Genomic DNA, 20496 nt, shown 5'->3' with positions numbered 1-20496 from the left:
CAGCAACTATTTCTTGGGTTAGTGATTTAGGTGGATGAGTGACCTGGATGATAGGAGAGGATAAGACAACATTAGTGATGATTTAGGACACGAGGAGATAAACATGTGAAAGAAACTTGAGGAAAAGTGAGGGAAGGAAAAGTTGGTAAGGGGGGGGGGGGAGAGGATGTTTCTCTGGTGCCGTCGTCGCCACACTGACTCACTCACGCGGGATCATTGACAGATTCCGCGGCTCAGTTGGTCCACTTTGCGCGAGGCTTTCATACCCTCAGGGCTCTGGACCCCCCGCCGCTGTCCACGCCTGCCTCCACCGCCCTACCCTCCCTCCCACAACCGCTCTAGCACACCCTTCTCTAATCTCCTCCCCCTCCCTCCCAACATAACCCTCCATTCAGTCCTGTGGTCATTCATAGCTGTGGACCCGATATTCAAGTGTTCATTTCTTCATCAGACACAGAAGTGGCATTGCATCAGATACCTTAATGATAAAAGCTTTGGTGGAACGACGAAAGGAACATGTGTGTGTCTTAGTTGGGTGTCCAGCAAAGTTGAAATGTAAATGAGAGATGAACTGGGGACAGGTGAAGGGAGTAAAGTCAGGAGTGTCTGAAAAGTTAATGGTCCAAAAGAAAATATAGTGAATCAGGCTAAATGGGGTGAGGTATGGAAGGTGTGAGAGAGAGAGAGAGAGAGAGAGAGAGAGAGAGAGAGAGAGAGAGACTAATCAGAAATGTGCCAAGAAAGTGATAATTGTGGGAAGTAAACAATTTTAAAAAAGAAAAGAAAAATTCATAAGTATACATTGAATCACGACAGTAAGAGAACACAGAGGTATGTTAGACGGTAGTGCTGGCTGGTAGATACAAGACACACACACAGAGGTAGAAGGTGATTGATGTGGAGGTACTTAGAGTGAGCTACACACGTACTGCTCTGGCCATGATGTGGTTGAAGGGAGAATAATATTAAATGGTGGACTCTGGGCAGTGTAGGTTATAAACAATGTTACACACACACACACACACACACACACACACACACACACACACACACAGAGCCATAAGGATGAGTTGCACTTTGTATGGCCGAGACAACTGAATGACTTTATTAGCTAGTGTGGGTGGGGGGGTGGTTGCCTCAGGGATATGTGACTCACTGCCTGGCACCCTCTTGCACACACACACACACTCTCACGTACTAGTGTGTGTATGTATGTATGTATGTATGTATGTATGTATGTATGTATGTATGTATGTATAAGTCGGTTGCATCCATTTTTCGAGATGAATGTCCACACACTGTTAAGTAACGTGTGTGATCCGACAGTAAAAAAAATGTAGCCCAGGAAGACCGGACAACCCCTCAACCGCACTGGCTAACCATTACTCACCCACCAGCCCCTGAAACATGATACGCTGATCAACATACATCCAGGTCCACATTTACTGCGGGTTAGAACTGAATCAAATGCCGCCCCAAAAAAACGGAATTTGCCAAATGTTTCGCCCGCCCGCTGTGAATTCCAACTCACTGCCACGCAAGGACGCACTAGTTGGTGGTGGTGGTAGTGGTGGTGGTAGTAGTGGTGGTGGTGGTGGTGGTGGTGGTGGTGGTACTTCCTGGCATGAGGGCCAGCTCGGCGCTCCCTTGTACGGTGAACCTGTGACCACTGCTGCACCTCACCACCCACACTCTACCACCCACCACCAACACTCTACCGCCCACCACCCACTGCCACCCACCAACCACCCTCACACACTGCCACCCTCACACACTGCCACCCTCACACTGCCACCCACCCACCACCCACACACCACCACCCACCCACCACCCACACACTACCACCCACCCACCACCCACACACACTACCACCCTTACACTACCACCCACCACCCACACACACCCACCACCCACACACACCACCACCACCACCACCACCACACACACCACACCCACCACCACACACACCACCACCCACACACACCACACCCACCACCCACACACACCACCACCCACCACCCACACACTGCCACCCACCACCCACACACACTGCCACCCATCCACACACACTGCCACCCACCACCAACACTCTCCCACCCACCAACCACATTTTTACCACCCACCACCCACACTCTACCGCCCACACTCTCTACCGCCCACCGCCCACACTCTACCATCCACCAACCACATTTTACCACCCACCAACCACATTTTTACTACCCACACACCTACCTCCCACACTCTACCACCCACCAACCACATTTTTACCACCCACACTCTACCACCCACCAACCACATTTTTACCACCCAGACACCTACCATCCACAACCACCCACCACCCACACTCTACCACCCACACTGCCTCTATTGGTGGGTGATCGGTTATAAATGGGTGATGATTAGTAGCGAATAAGGAACAGTGGTGGGTGGGTGGGCGGTGAGGTGGGTGGTGGGCGTGACTCGAGGAGGTCCCCAGAAGCACAACACCACTGACCTAGACCTAGAGTGAATCAGTTAATGGACACCTCCTTCGCCCTCTCCTTCACCCCCTCCTTCATAACGGTACTACACCACCATCCTCTTCCCTCACCCTTCTCTCACCCTCCCTCACTCTGTCAAAATTTGGTCTCATACGAAATACCTCATATATGTGTGTGTGTGTGTGTGTGTGTGTGTGTGTGTCGGGGAGTTCTTTAAATCGTTAGTGCGATAATAGACAATACATGCTAGATATTTAGTGGTAGAAGTTGTAGTAGTAGTGGAAATTATAGTCGTAGTTGTTGTTGTAATTGTTGTAGTTGTAGCAGCAGTAATAACAGACCTCCATCGCCTTAAAATTGTTGTCGACGTCACCGACTTGTGCAGCAGAGTCTTGGTCGGGGTCCCATCACAACATTTCAACAACTAACAGAAAACCACAGACGAGTTCCGTAACAATATTCCTTTCAGTCTTGATTCAAAGATTTTATATATATATATATATATATATATATATATATATATATATATATATATATATATATATATATATATATATATATATATATATATATATATATATATATATATATATCAAACTTTTACAATATTGTACTGGTAAAATATTTTAATGTATTTGTGTTTTGAGTTTGTATTTTGTTAAATAATAATGGTATTGTATCACTATTTGACTACCTCTCTTGATTTCCTTCCCATGCAACCTTGAGGAACCCCGCCGGGAAATATTGTTATATAAACGCGATCAATGTACCACCGAAGCTTTTGTTTGTTTGTGTGTTTGATGTATGTTTTCTTTGTGTGTTTTAAGTAGATACATGTACAAGTAATTGGAGAGTGAGTTTATATTCCTGTAGTTTGGATGTAACTTAAATAGAGTGTTTCATCATTAGGGCGTGAATGTTGGTTGTTGACGAGGCGAATGACTACACACACACATGGCATAATATTAACTACACCATTAATGTGCTCCACTATGACCACTATTTTTGTAAACAAGCTGTCAGAACGGAATGAAATAGTTTAATGTGTGGGTGTGTGTGGGTGTGTGTGGGTGGGCAGCAGAGCACGACGAAGGACCCTTCACCGGATGTTGCAGGGGCCGCTACTCTCTCCCCCCCCCCTCCCCCCTTACCTCTACCTCCTCCTTCCCACAGGTATTCCTCCCCCACCCTCACCCTGGATATAAATTTGTAAATACCTGACCCGTCTTGTAGGGCGTCGGAACTACTTGTTAACTAAAAGCGACAATCTATTTCAAAGAACCCGTGTGTGTGTGTGTGTGTGTGTGTGTGTGTGTGTGTGTGCGTGTGTGTGTGTGTGTGTGTGACAATCGGTGCGAAAGCGTTAATTCACCTCGAAGTTTTTTTCTCCTCTTCTTCGTCGTGTTGTTGTTACAGTAAAGAGGAGTTGGTAGTTAAGAGGGGAAAGGAGTTGATTGGTGGAGGTGTGGGTGAGAGAATTGGGATAAAGAGTAGCATAGAGAGGAAGACATTAAGATGGGAGGAGTGAAGGGGGGAGAGGGAGATATATTTGATAAGTATAGGAGAGAGAGAGAGAGAGAGAGAGAGAGAGAGAGACCAATAACTACTGTGGAGAAGAAGGAAGGATTAAGACCCAAACAAGACAAGACAGACACACACTAACCTAACAACAAACAGGAATAATAATAATAAAAACCACTTGATAAAGATAGAATAAACAAAGAATATCAACATCTTCCTGTATTTGCATATCTTAATAAACTTATCATGGCATTGAGTTTAAGTTCGTGTGTTGATGTCCCAAGTATGTTTACAAGTTTTGGTGGTTTAACTGTGAGCCTCTTCGCCTGATTGGATGTGGCGACTCAAAGAACGAATCCCCGAATTGCTGGAACGAATCTATACTGTCCAGTGCAGAAACGAGTCCAAACCGCTGGAACGAATCCCCTGAACCGCCGCTGGAACGAGTCTCTGAACCACTTGTGTTCTTGTAGATAGAGCTGTAGTGTTTGAAATGGCAGTGTACAGGAACTTTTGAACGTAGATAACATCTTTCCCATCCTAATTACCCTTCGTTTTTTTTTTGTAATCTCGTTTCTCTCAGACTGTATTTTTTGTACCGTTTTATTACAGTCATAGAGGTAATATTATATGTAGAGAAGACATACAGTATCATATTACACATTATCTCCTGTAACTACACACGTTACAGAAAGATCTCTGTATTCTCTGCTGTAACTTACGAAATACTGATCTTATACCAAAAAAACAAAATGCTTGATGGTGATGTTTTGATTGTCACCATGGCGACCTAGATACGGGTTGTATTTTAGATATTTTTTTATTCATCGGCGTGTGTGTGTGGTGAAGGATCTGTGAACTGTTTTTAGTGTGAGATTCGTAGGCCAATTTACCTATGGGATAGTTAAGGAATGTAATTATACCTGTGCAGGATCACGTGAAGATTAGACCTCCCAAGTTTATTTTACCTGATGATCAAACACCTTAACGAGCTACTTGGTGGGTTAAGTTAGGTTCGCGTTAGGTTAGATTAGGTCTAGTGAAATAAGATAAGGAGTAATCTTCAGGTTAGGTTAATTTAGCTCCAGATTAAGTTACGTTAGGTTTGGTTAGCTCTAGATTATGTTAGGTTAGGTTTGGTTAGCTCCAGGTTAGGTTAGGTTTGCTCCAGATTATGTTAGGTTTGGTTAGCTCCAGATTATGTTAGGTTAGGCTTGATAAAATAAGAAGAGGAATAATCCCAATCGTCACGTGGGCAAATACCAGCAGGTGACGAGGCCCTCCTGACACATGACTTACACAACCATTACTGTCAAGCCTTCTGTCACGCTAATATGTATATAGTGTATTAAGCAAATTACACATTATACACTTAAGCTTAGAAACACATAGACAACAACACCCATACTAGTTTACATAGATTCACCATGTATACAGGTTATGATGCAGGTATACAGTATACATAGACGGTCATGTATTTTTTTCTGTGTCCTAGAAAAAGCTGAATTCTTGAGAGGGCGAGACACATTTGGGATACAGTGGTCAGGTCAGTGCTTGAGGCCCTCACCTGCTGGAGGGCATGTTGGCGTTACACAGCCTGTGGTCGCCTAGTGGTCCACCTTCCCTCCCTCTCTGAGTCCCTCCATCACTCCCTCCCTCCCTGACTCCTTCCGTCCATTCATCCGTCACTCCTTGTCATCCTCCTTAATTCCAGCCATCCATTCACCCTCCCCTCCCTCCTCTCCTTTCCTTCATCCATCCAGCCATCCATCTCCACACACCAGCCATTGATGGTTTTTGTGTAGTGAAGAGGTAGGAGTGGTAGGTGAGGAGGGGGGGGGGTGTAGTGTGATGTATGGTTGGTGGTCGTGGTGGTGATGCTTCAGGCTATGGTGACCACGCCAGAGGGAGGGGGGGCGGGAGGGAGGTGAGTGGTGCAAGATTCTCCCAGTCTGTGATCACCTTAGCTGTTGCATGTTGAGCCAGACGCCACTAAAATAACCTAGTTACATTATACACCGCAGCCAGACCTGTTCTTACTTCTGTCTGTCTGTCTGTCTGTCTGTATTTTTTTTTTAGTTTATTATCCCAAGAATTCTAGTTGTTGTTTTTTAGTAGAGGTCCTGTGTGTGTGTGTGTGTGTGTGTGTGTGTGTGTGTGTGTGTGTGTGTGTTAGCACTGGCAACTTAACAACAGTTGTAGTACACACTTAAGTTTTACATATGATTGTTATTACTCTACACGAACCACAGGAAGACCCTCGCCCTTACACATGAGGCTAAGGGAGTCTTACACCTGCTGGGGGAGGACGTTGGTACTCCGCCCCTCCTACAGGTGCCCGCCAGGTGATGGGATTAAGATCATTATTGGTTTCCGTGTGACTGGATGGCTGACTGACTGACTGACTTAACTGACTTGACTGGTTGACTGGCTAGGTAATGTTGTCTAGTTAGGGAGGGTGAAGGTCACGCTACACCTACCACAGGGGAGTGCTGACTGTGTCCATAATGGCGAGTTTATGAGTGGCCGCTGTACTTTTTCCTGCAGTAGTAATGAGGTGAAGACTAACGACTTGGTGCAGGTATATGGGTGATTATTGGTGGTGTTTGGGTGATTAGCTGATGATTAAACACCCCAGGTTGTTTTACTTGGTGACCTAACCTAACTTAACCTAACCTAACCTAATCTAACTTAACCTTATATTTATTTATATAACCTTATCTAACCTAACCTAACCTAACCTAACCTTATCTAACCTAACCTCCCCTTATCTAACCTAACCTTATCTAACCTAACCAGGCACAGGCATCGTTGTTAGGGTGTTTAATTATCAGGTGAAATAATCTGGGTAACATCATGAACACGTCATAGGTAACATCAACACACTATAGGTAACATCAACACATCACAGGTAACATCAGATAACATCAACACACTATAGGTAACATCAACACATCACAGGTAACATCAGGTAACATCAACACGTCACATGTAACATCAGGTAACATCAACACGTCACATGTAATATCAGGTAACATCAGCACATCACAGGTAACATCAGCACACCACAGGTAACATCAGCACACCACAGGTAACATCAGCACAGCACAGGTAACATCAGCACACCACAGGTAACATCAGCACAGCACAGGTAACATCAACACACCACAGTTAACATCAGCACACCACAGGTAACATCAGCACAGCACAGGTAACATCAACACTCCACAGGTCACATCAACACATGACAGATAACATTAACACATCACAGGTAACATCAACACATCACAGGTAACATCAGGTAACATCAACATATCACAGGTAACATTAACACATAACAGGTAACATCAGGTAACATCAACACATCACACATAACAGGTAACATCAGGTAACATCAACTTTATCACAGAGTAGCATCAGGTAACATCAACATCTGAGTAACATTAACACAGGTAACATCAACACATCACAGGTAACATCAGGTAACATCATCACGTCTCCTCTCTCATCGTCCTGTACATATTGACTCACTGTGCAGCTGGTCAGGAGTCTCTCAGCTCGTGATGCAAATATTGAATAATTCGAGGAGATAGTGTGGCCAGTCTCTCTCTCTCTCTCTCTCTCTCTCTCTCTCTCTCTCTCTCTCTCTCTCTCTCTCTCTCTCTGAAAGTCCTAAATACAACTTTTTATTTATTTATTTTTTATATATAATTTTATAATAAACTCGTAAAGGTTAGGCCAGGTCAGGTCAGTTTAGGTCAGGTCAGGTCAGTTTAGGTCAGGTCAGGTCAGGTTAGGTGGGTATTTTGAGACGTGTGTATGTTGTGTTGTATGTGTGTATTGTGAGAGAGTAGCTTGAATTTCACGACATACATACTTACATACATACATACATACATACATACATACATACATACCAACAAAACAAAAACAAACAAACAACAACAAACAAACAAAAATAAAAAACAAAACAGCAAAACAAACAAACACTCAAAACAAAACAACAACAATAAGGTCAATAAACATGTCCAGTCAACCTCGATAACTTCACCGTCGCGTCACAGCAGTTCAGATTTTTTTTTTCCTCCCGCCACTTTCTCCCCGTCATGGTGCCTTGCGCGGGAAGATTGGTGCGGGTTGGTCACTGAACGGGGTGTGTGGGTTGGGGTGAGGAATTTGTTTATTTGTTGGAATTACTGTAAAAAAAAATACTCATTCATTAATATTCCCATAAAGGTTTCAGAATATAACTTAATTTATATAAATTTTTTCTCAACATATGAATAACAAATTTATAGAAAGAATAAACATTACAAAAATAATAAATAATTAAATAAATCGATTTGGCGACAGAAAAAAATAGTTTTAATTATCGATAATTTGTTTATTTACTAAGGTGGATTACGTGCTTAAAGACCTTTGGGTGTTGAGGTGTAGCAGTAGTGTACCTTGTGTTAGTGTGTCGGCGGTGCGGTCGTTTTAGCGGTCACACATTAACACTTCCTTTGGGTAGTAAACGTGAGTGTTAATTCTCTTAAGTGTGTGTGTATACGACTCTCTCTCTCTCTCTCTCTCTCTCTCTCTCACATATAGCCATACCTTTACCTGACCTAATTAAAAGAATTGGCAGTCGCTATTAACAGAATGATCTTGTGTACACTGTTGCTTCATGTAGCACCCTAAGTCCCTACCCCCCTCCTGGCACCCTAAATACCCCCCTCCCTCCTGGCACCCTAAGTACCCCCCTCCCCCCTGGCACTGTGTACACCTCCTGTTGCCATAGTGACACTGCAAGCCACCAACCTGTTTTTCTTTTCAACTGATGAATACATTTTGCTTAATAGTATTGTAAATAGAATGGATCTGACCTGAAGATTAGGCACCTTAGCTTATTTCACCTGATGATTAACCTAACCTAACTCTAACCTAACCTAACCAACCTAACCTAACCAACCCAACCTAACCTAACCTAACCTAACCTAACCTAACCTAACCTAAACTCAGCCTAAACACAGTCCCCTTCACCCTCACATGACTTAATTGAAAACCTTGAAAAATAGTTGTAAACTATTGTAAATGCTTGTAAACAAATAGAGGTTTTGGTGGAGAATGTGTAGTTGTGTTTTGTAAATGAGTGTAAATCATTGTTTTGTAGAAGGAACGCCTTTAAATGTACAGGGGTGTGTTTGTAAATGTGTAAATGGTTGTAAATGTTGAGCTGCTAGAATGGTTTATATATTGAGGTGTGTTTTGTATATTGTAAATGGTTGTAAAAATAGTGTTGGAAAATAAAGACTTTTTTAATTTGTGTAAATAATTTTAAATAATAATGTTATAGGAGTAAGTGTGTTTTGTAAATAGTGTAAAAATTTGTAAAAGTAGACCCCACTAATTTACAAAGGTGTTTTACGAAAAGTTGCTGTAAATTGTAAAAGATGGCATAGTACAAGTTCCCAGGTGTCTTAGAGTACAAGTTCCCAGTGTCGCAGATTACAAGTCCCCAGTGTCGCAGAGTACAAGTTCCCAGTGTTGCAGAGCACAAGTCCCCAGTGTCGCAGAGTACAAGTCCCCAGTGTCGTAGAGAACAAGTTCCCAGTGTCGCAGATTACAAGTCCCCAGTGTCGCAGAGTACAAGTTCCCAGTGTTGCAGAGCACAAGTCCCCAGTGTCGCAGAGTACAAGTCCCCAGTGTCGCAGAGTACAAGTCCCCAGTGTCGCAGAGTACAAGTCCCCAGTGTCGCAGAGCACAAGTCCCCAGTGTCCCAGAGTACAAGTCCCCAGTGTCCCAGAGTACAAGTCCCCAGTGTCGCAGAGTACAAGTCCCCAGTGTTGTAGGGGCCTCTCGCTAATAAGGCCGATGTTGACGTAGTTTTTTCATAGCCTTGATAAAGTTGTCTTGTGGAACGAATCCTGTACACATGAAGGTCGAAGATGAGTGTATGAATGAGTTGATAAAGAAGTGAAGTGATTATTGGATAGAGGTTGTTGAAGGAATTTGGTGAATGTGGACGAGGTAGGTGGTCACACACACACACACACGCCTGAGTGTGGCCTTGTCTTCACGCCCAATTGTCCCTGACGCTTCCTGGATGGACTGGCTGGCGGAGGTTGGTGGCGCCACACACACACATGGTGAATCAATGTGAATTTTTATGGAGATTTTACTGAAAAAAAAAATATATATATATACCTCACTTGTTGGGAATCGAACCTTGGACCTCTGCGTGAGAACAGGGATCGCTACCACGGCGCCCCAAGGACAATAAAAATAATCTTAAGCTTTGTTTGATTTCACACAAAGCCTGTTCATTAGTCTTATTTTTAAGCAACGTGAACCTGTATCGGAGATTACCTGTCTGTATTTGTGTACAGTAGTTCCGCCAACTTCCTCCTGATGATGAGACTCATTTAGGTGTTAATGTTGCCGACAACAACAACAACAACGGGTATATGACACCTTACTCTCCCCAAGAGCTTCACATCCTCACATGTTGCCTAACACTTTTATTTACTTACAAATGGTCGTGTAATGTAGCGGTGGTGTTATACCGCCCCCGGCACCCACTTACATCACCTGACACACCTCAAGTGGCCACCCAGGTTGTGTGTGGCCAGCCTCACCCCCCACCGAGTTGCGTGACTATTAATCAACAGACTCCGGTGAGCGTGTTGGGGAGGTCTGACGGGGAATTTAGAGCCGGCGTGACAACCTTGGCGACGAGCCCTCCGGCGTGCCTCTCCTGACGCAAGGTGCTGCTCTCCTTCAGGCACTCCCCCTCTGGCCCTGCTACGCCATCCCCCCTCCGCCCCCCTCCTCCCACCATCCTATTTACCCTCCCAGGCCGCCTTAGATGTGTGTAATTTACTCGTCGTGGATGCGTAATGGAATGAACTAACTTCCTTCAGGTGACCAGTGATGACTTGGAGGACATCTTGGGTGAGGAAGTCCATCTTGGATCTCCTTTTATATATTCATCATTGTTCAGTAGTGATTATTATTCACCACAGTGGGCGAGAGAGGTTGTTTTGAAAGGCTTAAGTTGGCAATAAAATGAGCCGATAAGTAAAGGGATTGCCTAACCTGGACGATATTAAGCAATGGCGGGGAACACTCACAAATTTCAGCCAGTGTTGTGCGTGTGTGTGTGTGATGCTCCAGAAGTGTATTACACGGGCCCGCTGGTTAATTCTCTCGTGCCGTTATTTCTGTGGTGGTAAGTGTGGACTACAACACGAGCTGAACAAAATACCTGTCAGTTGTTGTGCCACGTCATATCACCTGATGGATGTGAGAGTTGGGGTACACTGTAGGTGGGCCGCCCCGAGTGTGTCACTGAGGGCCGGCTCGTCTACAGGAGGAGGCCAAGGCGTCGGGTAGGAGGCTGACGGCGCTTGTTTAACTTAGATAAAATTACTGAGAGATCTATTACAAATCATTCGTTGGTGTTGTCTCATGTAGAGGAGTATAGTCGTCTGTGTTATACCTCGTGGCTGGTGTGTGTGTGTATATGCCTTCCTCTTGTTCTATTTCATCTAATACTTCTGGTCTAGTTCATGATTGAGTGAATGATGTTATAGGGTGTCAGGTGTTATTTTGGTGTCAGGAAGGTGTCAATCTGGTGCCACTCTCCAGACACCGACGAAATTAACCCAGTTTTGTCATGATTACTGACCAGATTATCAGAGAGTCTTACGTTAAAGTTTCCCGTAATGTAGACGTGAGAGTGAATACCTAACTGGCTCACTTTACCAACGACACAAAAGATGACGGCGAAAAATCACACCGAAGCGAAAAATCACACCGAAATTACGCTGGTTTGAGATTCTATCTTTGAAGAAGCGTTACACTGCTTCCTTCCCATGCAGCGTCATTGCGATTACTCCAGTTTGTCCCGTGGGTCTCCGTGTGACACAAAAATCAATAAACAAATTATTTAAAACCAGTAAGTGAGGTTTAATTTGGAGGTGGACACATTGGGTAAGGTTTAGTAGTGGGCACGATGTTGCAATACCCAGGGGCAGATGTGGGGTAGGTGGTCAAGCTGGTGTCGTAGCTTGCTGTCTTGGGACTGGAGTCGTGACTTAGGGGTCTTCGGACTGGGGTCTTGAGGCTGGGGTCATGGATTGGGGTCATGGGGCTGAGGTCATGGCTTGGGGTCTTGAGGTCGTGGGGCTGTGGCTTGATGTCTTGGGGGCTTGGGGTCTTGGAACTGGGGTCGTGGCTTGATGTCTTGGGAAGGTCGTGGCTTGGGGTCATGGCTTGGAGTCGTGGCTTGGGGTCGTGGATTGGGGTCGTAGATTGGGGAGGGAGGGGGTCTTGGGGCTGAAGTAATAGAGGCCATCTTGATAGTGTTGCTCTACTTGCAAGACCCGTAATTACTGGTGTGCTCTCTATTAACACCTGTAGGTACCTGGGAAGTGTCGCGTGATTATATGGAGAAGCGCACGTGAGCCCCCACCAGGAGACGCGGTGGTAGTAATGGTGAAGCTGGTGGAAATGGTGATGCTGGTGATAGTGATGGTAGGGTTAGTGTTAGTGATGGTAATAGTGGTGGTGGCGGTAGTAGTGATTATGGTGTTGATAGTGGTAGTGTTGGTATATTTGTGATGGTGGTCATAGTAGTAGTAGCGGCATTGGTGGTAGTAGTGGTAGTGATGGGAACTAAGTGGGTCCCAGAATCCAGCTGTGGGAACGACTCGCAAGCGGCCTCTATACTCACCCGTCACTACCTGCGTCATAAGTTAAGGATTTATTCGGTTAGGTTGGTTAGGTTAGGTTGGTTAGGTTAGGTTTGGTTAGGTTAGGTTTGGTTAGGTTAGGTTGAGTAGACTTGTTTGTGGTTGTTTGTATATCTGTATTGTCTGCTGTGTACACGATGAAACAGTGTGAGTTTACTATGACGGTTTGACTTAGTATATGTTTGTCCATCCAGCCAGCTATTTCTGCATCTATCTATCTATCTATCTATCTATCTATCTATCTATCTATCTATCTATCTATCTATCTGTCTAATTCACCAACATCATCGTCATTGTTGTTTCAGAAGAACTGTATTATAATGTACCGTAGGAAGGTGCATTACAGTCTTTATGCATTTATTTTGTTTAAAGTCTGGTGTCCACAATCATGATTATCGAAGTTAAATAAAAAAAAGTATAAATAAAAATAAGTAAATAAAAGCCATTAACATCAGGTCTCTATTATCAAGTTACAATGTGAAGTAAAGTTTGTCTCAGGTGTGTACTGATAATCAAGTGTGTGTGTGTGATTCGTAAGTCCTAAGATGTGATAAATACGGTACTGCCCCTTGAGAGACAGTGCGGGGTAAAGTTTGGTAAGTGTTCCAAGAAGTTCTGTTCATTTAGATTTACCAAGAACAAGGTCAGGGTTCTTAAGATGGTACGGTACGGTGGTCATTTGTTTCTTAAGTTGACACCATTTTACAGGAAGTTCTTGGTATAAAAGTTTTCCTTCTATTATTATTTTTTCCAGGAAGTTCGTAAGAGTACAAGTTTCCCCTCTACCTATTATTACGTTTTCTATACACGGAAAGACTGTATCAGAGAAAACGTTTCTTGCCGGAACTCGTCAAAATCACTTAAAATAGCAACGCTTCTTTGTACGATTTGAGTCGGAGTTCAGCAGACTGAATAATAAGTAAACGAAACTAGCCAATGAAACCTAACCTAGCCAACGAAACCTAACCTAACCAAACCTAACCTGATTTAACCTAACCTAATCAAGAAATAATCAAGGGTCAATTGGTTAAGTTACGTAGGAAAGCTGACATTCTGTTTTGTTTAATATGTGACAGTATTTAGTCCCGTAGTCTCTGAGCATAATGTAAACAGGAAACAGCCTACAGACAGGTCCACCTCGTCTTGGCATTTTAATCTATTCTCATAAGTTATGTTATTGACTGAGGGAAACAATATTAAAAAGTATTATTTAGGTTCTACTTTACCGTGCGGTCTACAAAAATATATTTAGTCTAACCTTACCAAACCAAACCCTCGGTGTGTGTAAGGCAAGAGTCCTGCCTCGCCTCTCATCTTTCCTTATTTAAAGAAAACGTGAGAAATTGTTCACGGTCTAACAGTAAACAGTCCACTTTCTCCACTACTCCTCTCTGGTTTATCGCGCTCGTCTCGGCATGTGTGTGTGTGTGGAGGGGGAACTGATTTATCCGTAATTGTCTCTTAGTATTGGTTGGTGTAACTCTCGATAACTGCTAACACGTGAAGTAGTGCTGATGTAAAGTATAATTCGAGTGTAGTTATATTCTCCACAGCTATAAACCCGTCATCTGATGGTATGATTATTATAGAATGATTATAGTGAACAGTATAATTGTGATGTATGGCTGAGACACTTCATGGGTGTTGTACTCTTGGAGATTCTCAAAGACCCGTTCATTCCTCTTTCCCCCTTTTACATGATCTTGAGAACGCTTGTAAATCACGGTAGAGGTCCAGCTCAATTTCGTCGCCATTTTGCCTACCTACATTATTCCATCAGCTAACCAGGTCAGTTCAATACGTCTTTATGATTTATTGAGAATCCGGACCTAGATAAGAATCGTTTCAGTATCTTTGTTTTGGGGAGAAATTTAACTTAAGAGTCTTTGAGAATAGAGACTCAGTCAGATCGTTTGTTTATATATTTTAATGGGTGAAAATTCAGACACAGTTATGGTGGAAATTTTCACAGACGAAACATTTAATTAATTGGAGTTAATAGGAGGAGGGGGAGGAGATGGAGGGATAGCAGGAGGAGGAAGGGCAGCAGGAGGAGCAGAAGGAGGAGGAGCAGCAGGAGGAGGGGAAGCAGCAGGAGGAGGAGGTGGAGGGATAGCAGGAGGAGGAAGGGCAGCAGGAGGAGGAAGGGGAGCAGGAGGAGCAGAAGGAGGAGGGTGCAGCAGGAGGGAGGAGCAGGAGGAGGAGGGCAGGAGGAGGAGGAGCAGAAGGAGGAGGGCAGCAGGAGGAGGAGGAGCAGAAGGAGGAGGGGCAGCAGGAGGAGGGAGGAGGTGGAGGGATAGCAGGAGGAGGAAGGGCACAGGAGGAGCAGAAGGAGGAGGGGGAAGCAGGAGGAGGAGGAGGTGGAGGGATAGCAGGAGGAGGAAGGGCAGCAGAGGAGGAAGGGGGAGCAGGAGGAGCAGAAGGAGGAGGGGCAGCAGGAGGAGGAGGAGCAGAAGAAGGAGGGGCAGCAGGAGGAGCAGCAGCAGCAGAGGGGGTCGCAGAAGGAGGAGGAGGAGCAGGGGAAGCATTAGCAACGGGAGAAACAGCACTAGGAGAAAAGGAGAAGGAGGAGCAACAGTTGGAGGGGGAAGGAGGAGGAGGAGGAGGCTGGTCCGCGCGTGCCAGCATGTAGGTCACGTGAGGTACACCAAGAAATGTTAATCATGGTGGTGATTTCTCTCAGATTTCAACAGCTGTCAATCATAGGCTGTTATCTGTGTGGTAGTGAGTGTGTCTGGTGGACCGTGACGGGGTGGTTGGGGACGGTGAGGGGCCTACTGGTGGTGGGGCTCGTTGTGGTGGTTTTGGGAGTTGTGGTGGTGATGATTGTGGTGGTTCTGTTGATAATCATGGTAGTGTTATTGTTGGTAACATTGTTGGTGGTGTGTAACTTGGTAATAGTTAATGGTAGTTGTTTTGCGCTATGGCTGCTAACAGTGCGTGATGGTGGTGGTGTTATGCTTTGTAACAATGACGACGCGGAGATGGTGGTGCGGCGTAAATTGATTTTTACTCTAATATGAACTGGAATGAAATTGTTACCCATATGTACAGTTCCTTATGAATACTGTACTTAATTATTTTAATGCTGAATTGATTTAATAATTGCTCATATATTCAGAAAAAGAATTAATTCCAGGTGTTAACGGCGGTGGTTGAGTGTATAGTGCGCTCGCCTCCTGTTCACGGTTGGTGGTTCGGTCCACGGGCACCCCCAGTCACAGTTAACCCAGCTGTAAATGGGTACCTGAGTTTAAACTTTGGGAAGTGAAGGCTGTCGATTACAGTACCGTCCCTGTTGCCTCCTTGTGTACTGAAGGCCTAGTATACAATACAGTGTACCTAACGGCCTAGGGGACCCAGTCTCACCTTTACGTCAGCCAGCGTGAAATTGATATTTTTTTGTGTGAAACTCTTGTTCATGTGTGTTATGTTGATACAGTTGTGAGTTGAACAATAATATGAGTAAATCCTTATCACATGAATATTAGACACCCCAGTTTATTTCACCTGAATATTGACCATCCTAACACTACCTTGTGGGATTAGGTTAGGTTAGTTTAAGTTGGTTTAGGTTAGGGTAGGCTAGAGGCCATCCTTCATATCTGAGGGTTGGCATCCACAGCCCTCCTCTTCAAACGTTGATGGGTTGTGTTGACCAATCCCCCCATGTGTTGTGTCTCTCCGGGGACCATTGATCCATCCCAGTCTCTACCTCCCCCCCCCACCCCACACATGTACCTTTATGTTTTGTAACACCATCACGATATGTGCAAAACCAACATTTAAGGGGACGAAGATATTCAGAATTATGCAAGTGTCGATTTACATATTTGTGTTCATGGCCGTAGAGCGTCACAAGGGAGGAAAAACTGTGTATAGGTTCCCATGTGAGGGAGGAAGGGGAGTGACAACATACCAGGTAGGTTTCATAAAACACTAGTCCACACACACACACACACGTACACACACACAGACGTGATTTATGTAAACTTCACAAGGGAAAAACAATTACACTTAAAGAGAACTACATTAACTTGGATGATGTACTGTATTATAGTCAATGAAAAATATAAATTTATTAAGATAAATTCATTTAAATGTGTATGTTAATTGTGAAGGCCATTAGACTTCTCAACATTTCTCTCCATTACTATAAGTTACCTATGATAAATTACCTACGAATAGTTACCTGTAAGAGGTTACCTATGATAAATTACCTATGATAAGTTACCTGTGAAAATTTACCTGTGAAAATTTACCTGCAAAAAGTTACCTGTGATAAGGTACCTGTAAATATATTAAGGTTCACAGCACTCGTTACAGGTATATTTTGTTCGTTAATTGTGAACTTGTTATTATTTCTCTCATTTTTTTACAGGTTATGATTATTATTATGTGTGTTAATTGATGGTACTTGTTGCAGGTGGTGGCGTGGCTGCTGGGTCGGGGAGAGGAGACACTGGCCCGCCACCAAACACTGGCCGACACCCTCACAGGCATCACCCGGCAGGAGACAGAGTTCCTTAAGTTCTACTCCGTCGCAATGGTCAGTCTTCCTCCAGTTGTTTACCTCTTTTTTTTAATCCCCACGTCGTATGATTATTAATTCTCCCTCTTATTATTATTATAAATCATATTAATAGCTCGACTCTCCTGTTGGGCTTAGGTGGTGTGTCGACGGTCTAGCATCCATACCTTGTTTATCTACGACTCATCGACAGACATCCGGGTCAACTTTAATCAGTCTACTTTAAACAGTCTTAAGGAAAGAACAGAAGCATCCTCGCCTGCCTCTTGTTATTGGGGGAAGGTTACACACACACACACACACACACACACACACACACACACACACACACACATCATGGAATTTGATTCACATTTCTGTCAGTGGAAATCGTAATTTTAGTTCTTCAGTGAAAGGTTCGATGAACAGATACTTGAAACAAGTGTGCCAAAAAATGGGTAAGGAATAAGTCACCCCTGAAGGCCAAGTTGATCGTTTTCCTTACAGAGAAAGAGACGCGTTCATTTTCTTCGACACTTGATTTCTTTGTGGGGGTGACTTAATGAAATACTATACTAACCCCCTATGCTTGTCTGTATTGCGTTTATATTTAGATCATTAATTCACGACAAGAATACGGTGGAAATATAGATATACGACACAAATATATTACCTTGGAATCTTTGTATGAGATTTTTAACGATATCTTCATTTTGATACACAGAATGGAATCCGAAGAGGGGGGGGGGGGACAAAGACGTGAACTTGTGTTATTTACGTTTAAAGTTGACATAGGAAGGATAGTGGTCACATTATCCCGCACAGTAGGAGACACGAACAACCTAACGATTCTAGGGTAAGGTTTCAATAGGTCATTCAATAAGGTTTGGTAGAGGCGTGTGTATGTGTGTCGGGTATCCAAATTTCTTAACTGTTGCTCTATAATTCGCCCACTGGATATAATTTACTTCCATGTTATATGATAAGGTGTGAAGGTGGCAACATGGCCCCGAGTACTGGCTCCCAGGGGCTAACACAAGGGCTGGAGATTTCATACACCAGTTTTTGCTGCTTCTCTGTACCTCTGGCCCTGAGCATGACAAATTCTAATACTGTACTGTTTTACTTCTTTCTTGCCTTATGTGTTGAGGAAGACCACATTCATTTTGATTAGATTTTACGGTACTGATGATACTACGTTTGAGAATACTTATTATACCGACATTAGATACGTTTTGTCTATATTTTTGCCTTCACCATTACTGATAATAACAATAATTAAAACAGACATATAGGTAATTGAAGTAAAGAGAAAATTACTCCATTAAGTAAGTAAATTAGGTAATGGCGCCTTATCCGACCAGACAGGCGCGAAATACGACCGTAGAGTTTAATTATAAGGTAGGACTTGATTGTTTTGACCTTACCTGTGTTTGGTTGCTCAGGTGAGGATGATGATAAAGCGGTCGTGACGGTGGCTGCGGTAACGGTGGTGGTGGTGACGGTGGCGGAGGTAGTGATGGTGACGGTCGTGACGGTGGCGGCGGTGATGGTGGTGGTGGGTGGTGGTAGTTGTGGATGGTGGTGGCGAATGGTTGTGATAGTGGTGACGGCGGTGGATGGTGGTAGGTGCGCTTTAAGGAGAGAGAGAGGTCAGGGATGTGCTGGTATGCGGTTAAGCTTTTTCTTATGTGGCGGTACTGATGGTCAGGGCTGTGGCGGGTTCTTTGTACATCCCCCCCCACCCCCACATCACCCCCTCACCATCACCCCCACACACTCCCCCCACACCCTATCACCACACACAACCCCTTATACTTCCACCCTATACCCACTAGCACCCACACTAGTCCTTCCACACCTCCCATACACACCACCACATCACACACACACACACACACACACACACACACATAATGTTGAAATGAACTGTATTTTGAGCTGATCCCCATCTAAGTTACTATATGTCTTATTTGTGTCACTTATGTCACTTGTATATTATTTGTAATTCGTAACCCATTCCCCAAATATGTAACTGTATATTTTCAGTCTTCTGGCTGCCAAGCTCTTTCAATAAACCGTTATTATTATTATTATTATTATTATAATCTCCTTCCTACGCTTATCTGCACAATATGCATCTCCTCCTTCCTCCTTCCTCCTCCCCTCCCTGCCCCTCCTCACCCCTTCCCCTCCTCGCTCCCCTTCCCTCCTCGCTCCCCCTCCTCTCCTCCCCCTCCTCCTCCCTCCTCCCCTCCTCTCCCCTCTCCCTCCCTCCCTCCCCTCCTCTCCCCTCCCTCTTTCCCCTTCCTCACCCCTCTCACCCCATCTCCCTCCCTCCCTCCTTCCCTTATGGTGAGCTTCTCGTGAGTGTCGTGTCCATGGTTGTGCTGTATTCTTTGTATTTACTGTAAAAAATAGTTTTGTAACTCATATTCCATTTACTGTATAACAATCGGTTACAGCAGTCATCACACTGGGTGTATTATCCCCGTGCTGTACCGAATTGTCTGTAATTTGGGCGTTTGAAATATAAATACTGTAGTTTCGTAGTTCTCATCAGTGAAGTTCATATTTTTGGGGGCTCAAATTCACGATCTTGTTATGTGTTCAAAAGTAGGATATGAACGTTATGTATTATTATTATTATTATTATTATTAGTAGTAGTAGTAGTAGTAGTAGTAGTAGTAGTAATAGTAGTAGTCGTCGTATTCTTCGTCAATCAGGAATTTATCTTTGTGTGTGTGTGGGGGGGGGGGTAGGCAGGGCAGTGTGGGAAGCTGGTGTAACATGCACTGGGGCAAGAGAGGGCAGGAAGCATAACTATCATCGTAGGTCAACAGCCAACAGACCACAACATAGCTCCGAGGGGGTCACTAGAGGTCACACAACACCCGGAATATTAAACAACCCAAACTCACCCACCCAAGAACCCGAGGACCGTCAACAACTACTACCACCACCACCACCACCAACAGGTCGAGGTGAAGTAAACATATTCACTCGGGAGCTTAATCATCACTACAAATACTTGGGGTTTATTTTACGCGTCTAGTGTATTTTGTGTCATGATCAGAGCTAAGAACTGCAGTTGAGTGAGGAGGGGGGAGATGGGCAGGGGAGGGGGGAGATGGGGAGGGGGGAGGTGATACGATGGAGGGACCCGCATGTTGCTTCCGGTCCCACACTCTCCCGGGATGATCAACGTCGACATGGTTTTGCTGGTAGTGGTTGGTAGCGGACGTG

At 44.3% G+C, this 20496-nt stretch overlaps 1 protein-coding gene across 1 annotated transcript in view; it reads left to right on the top strand.

The window, feature by feature from the left end:
* Positions 1-18423, top strand: part of LOC121878797 (mucin-2-like) — a 33164-nt gene extending 14741 nt beyond the window's left edge. The window contains exons 2-4 of the mRNA XM_042385220.1: positions 17166-17288; positions 17652-17707; positions 18237-18423. Coding sequence (XP_042241154.1) covers positions 17166-17288; positions 17652-17707; positions 18237-18423 — 366 coding nt within the window. The remainder of the gene's footprint in view (positions 1-17165; positions 17289-17651; positions 17708-18236) is intronic.
* Positions 18424-20496: the final 2073 nt, after the last annotated feature.

The sequence above is a fragment of the Homarus americanus genome, unplaced genomic scaffold (assembly GCF_018991925.1).
Source record: "Homarus americanus isolate GMGI-L3 unplaced genomic scaffold, GMGI_Hamer_2.0 scaffold40995, whole genome shotgun sequence".
Taxonomy (NCBI): Eukaryota; Metazoa; Arthropoda; class Malacostraca; order Decapoda; family Nephropidae; genus Homarus; species Homarus americanus.
The sequence above is the reverse complement of the archived record's forward strand: the minus strand, read 5'-3'. Positions and strand labels throughout refer to the sequence as shown.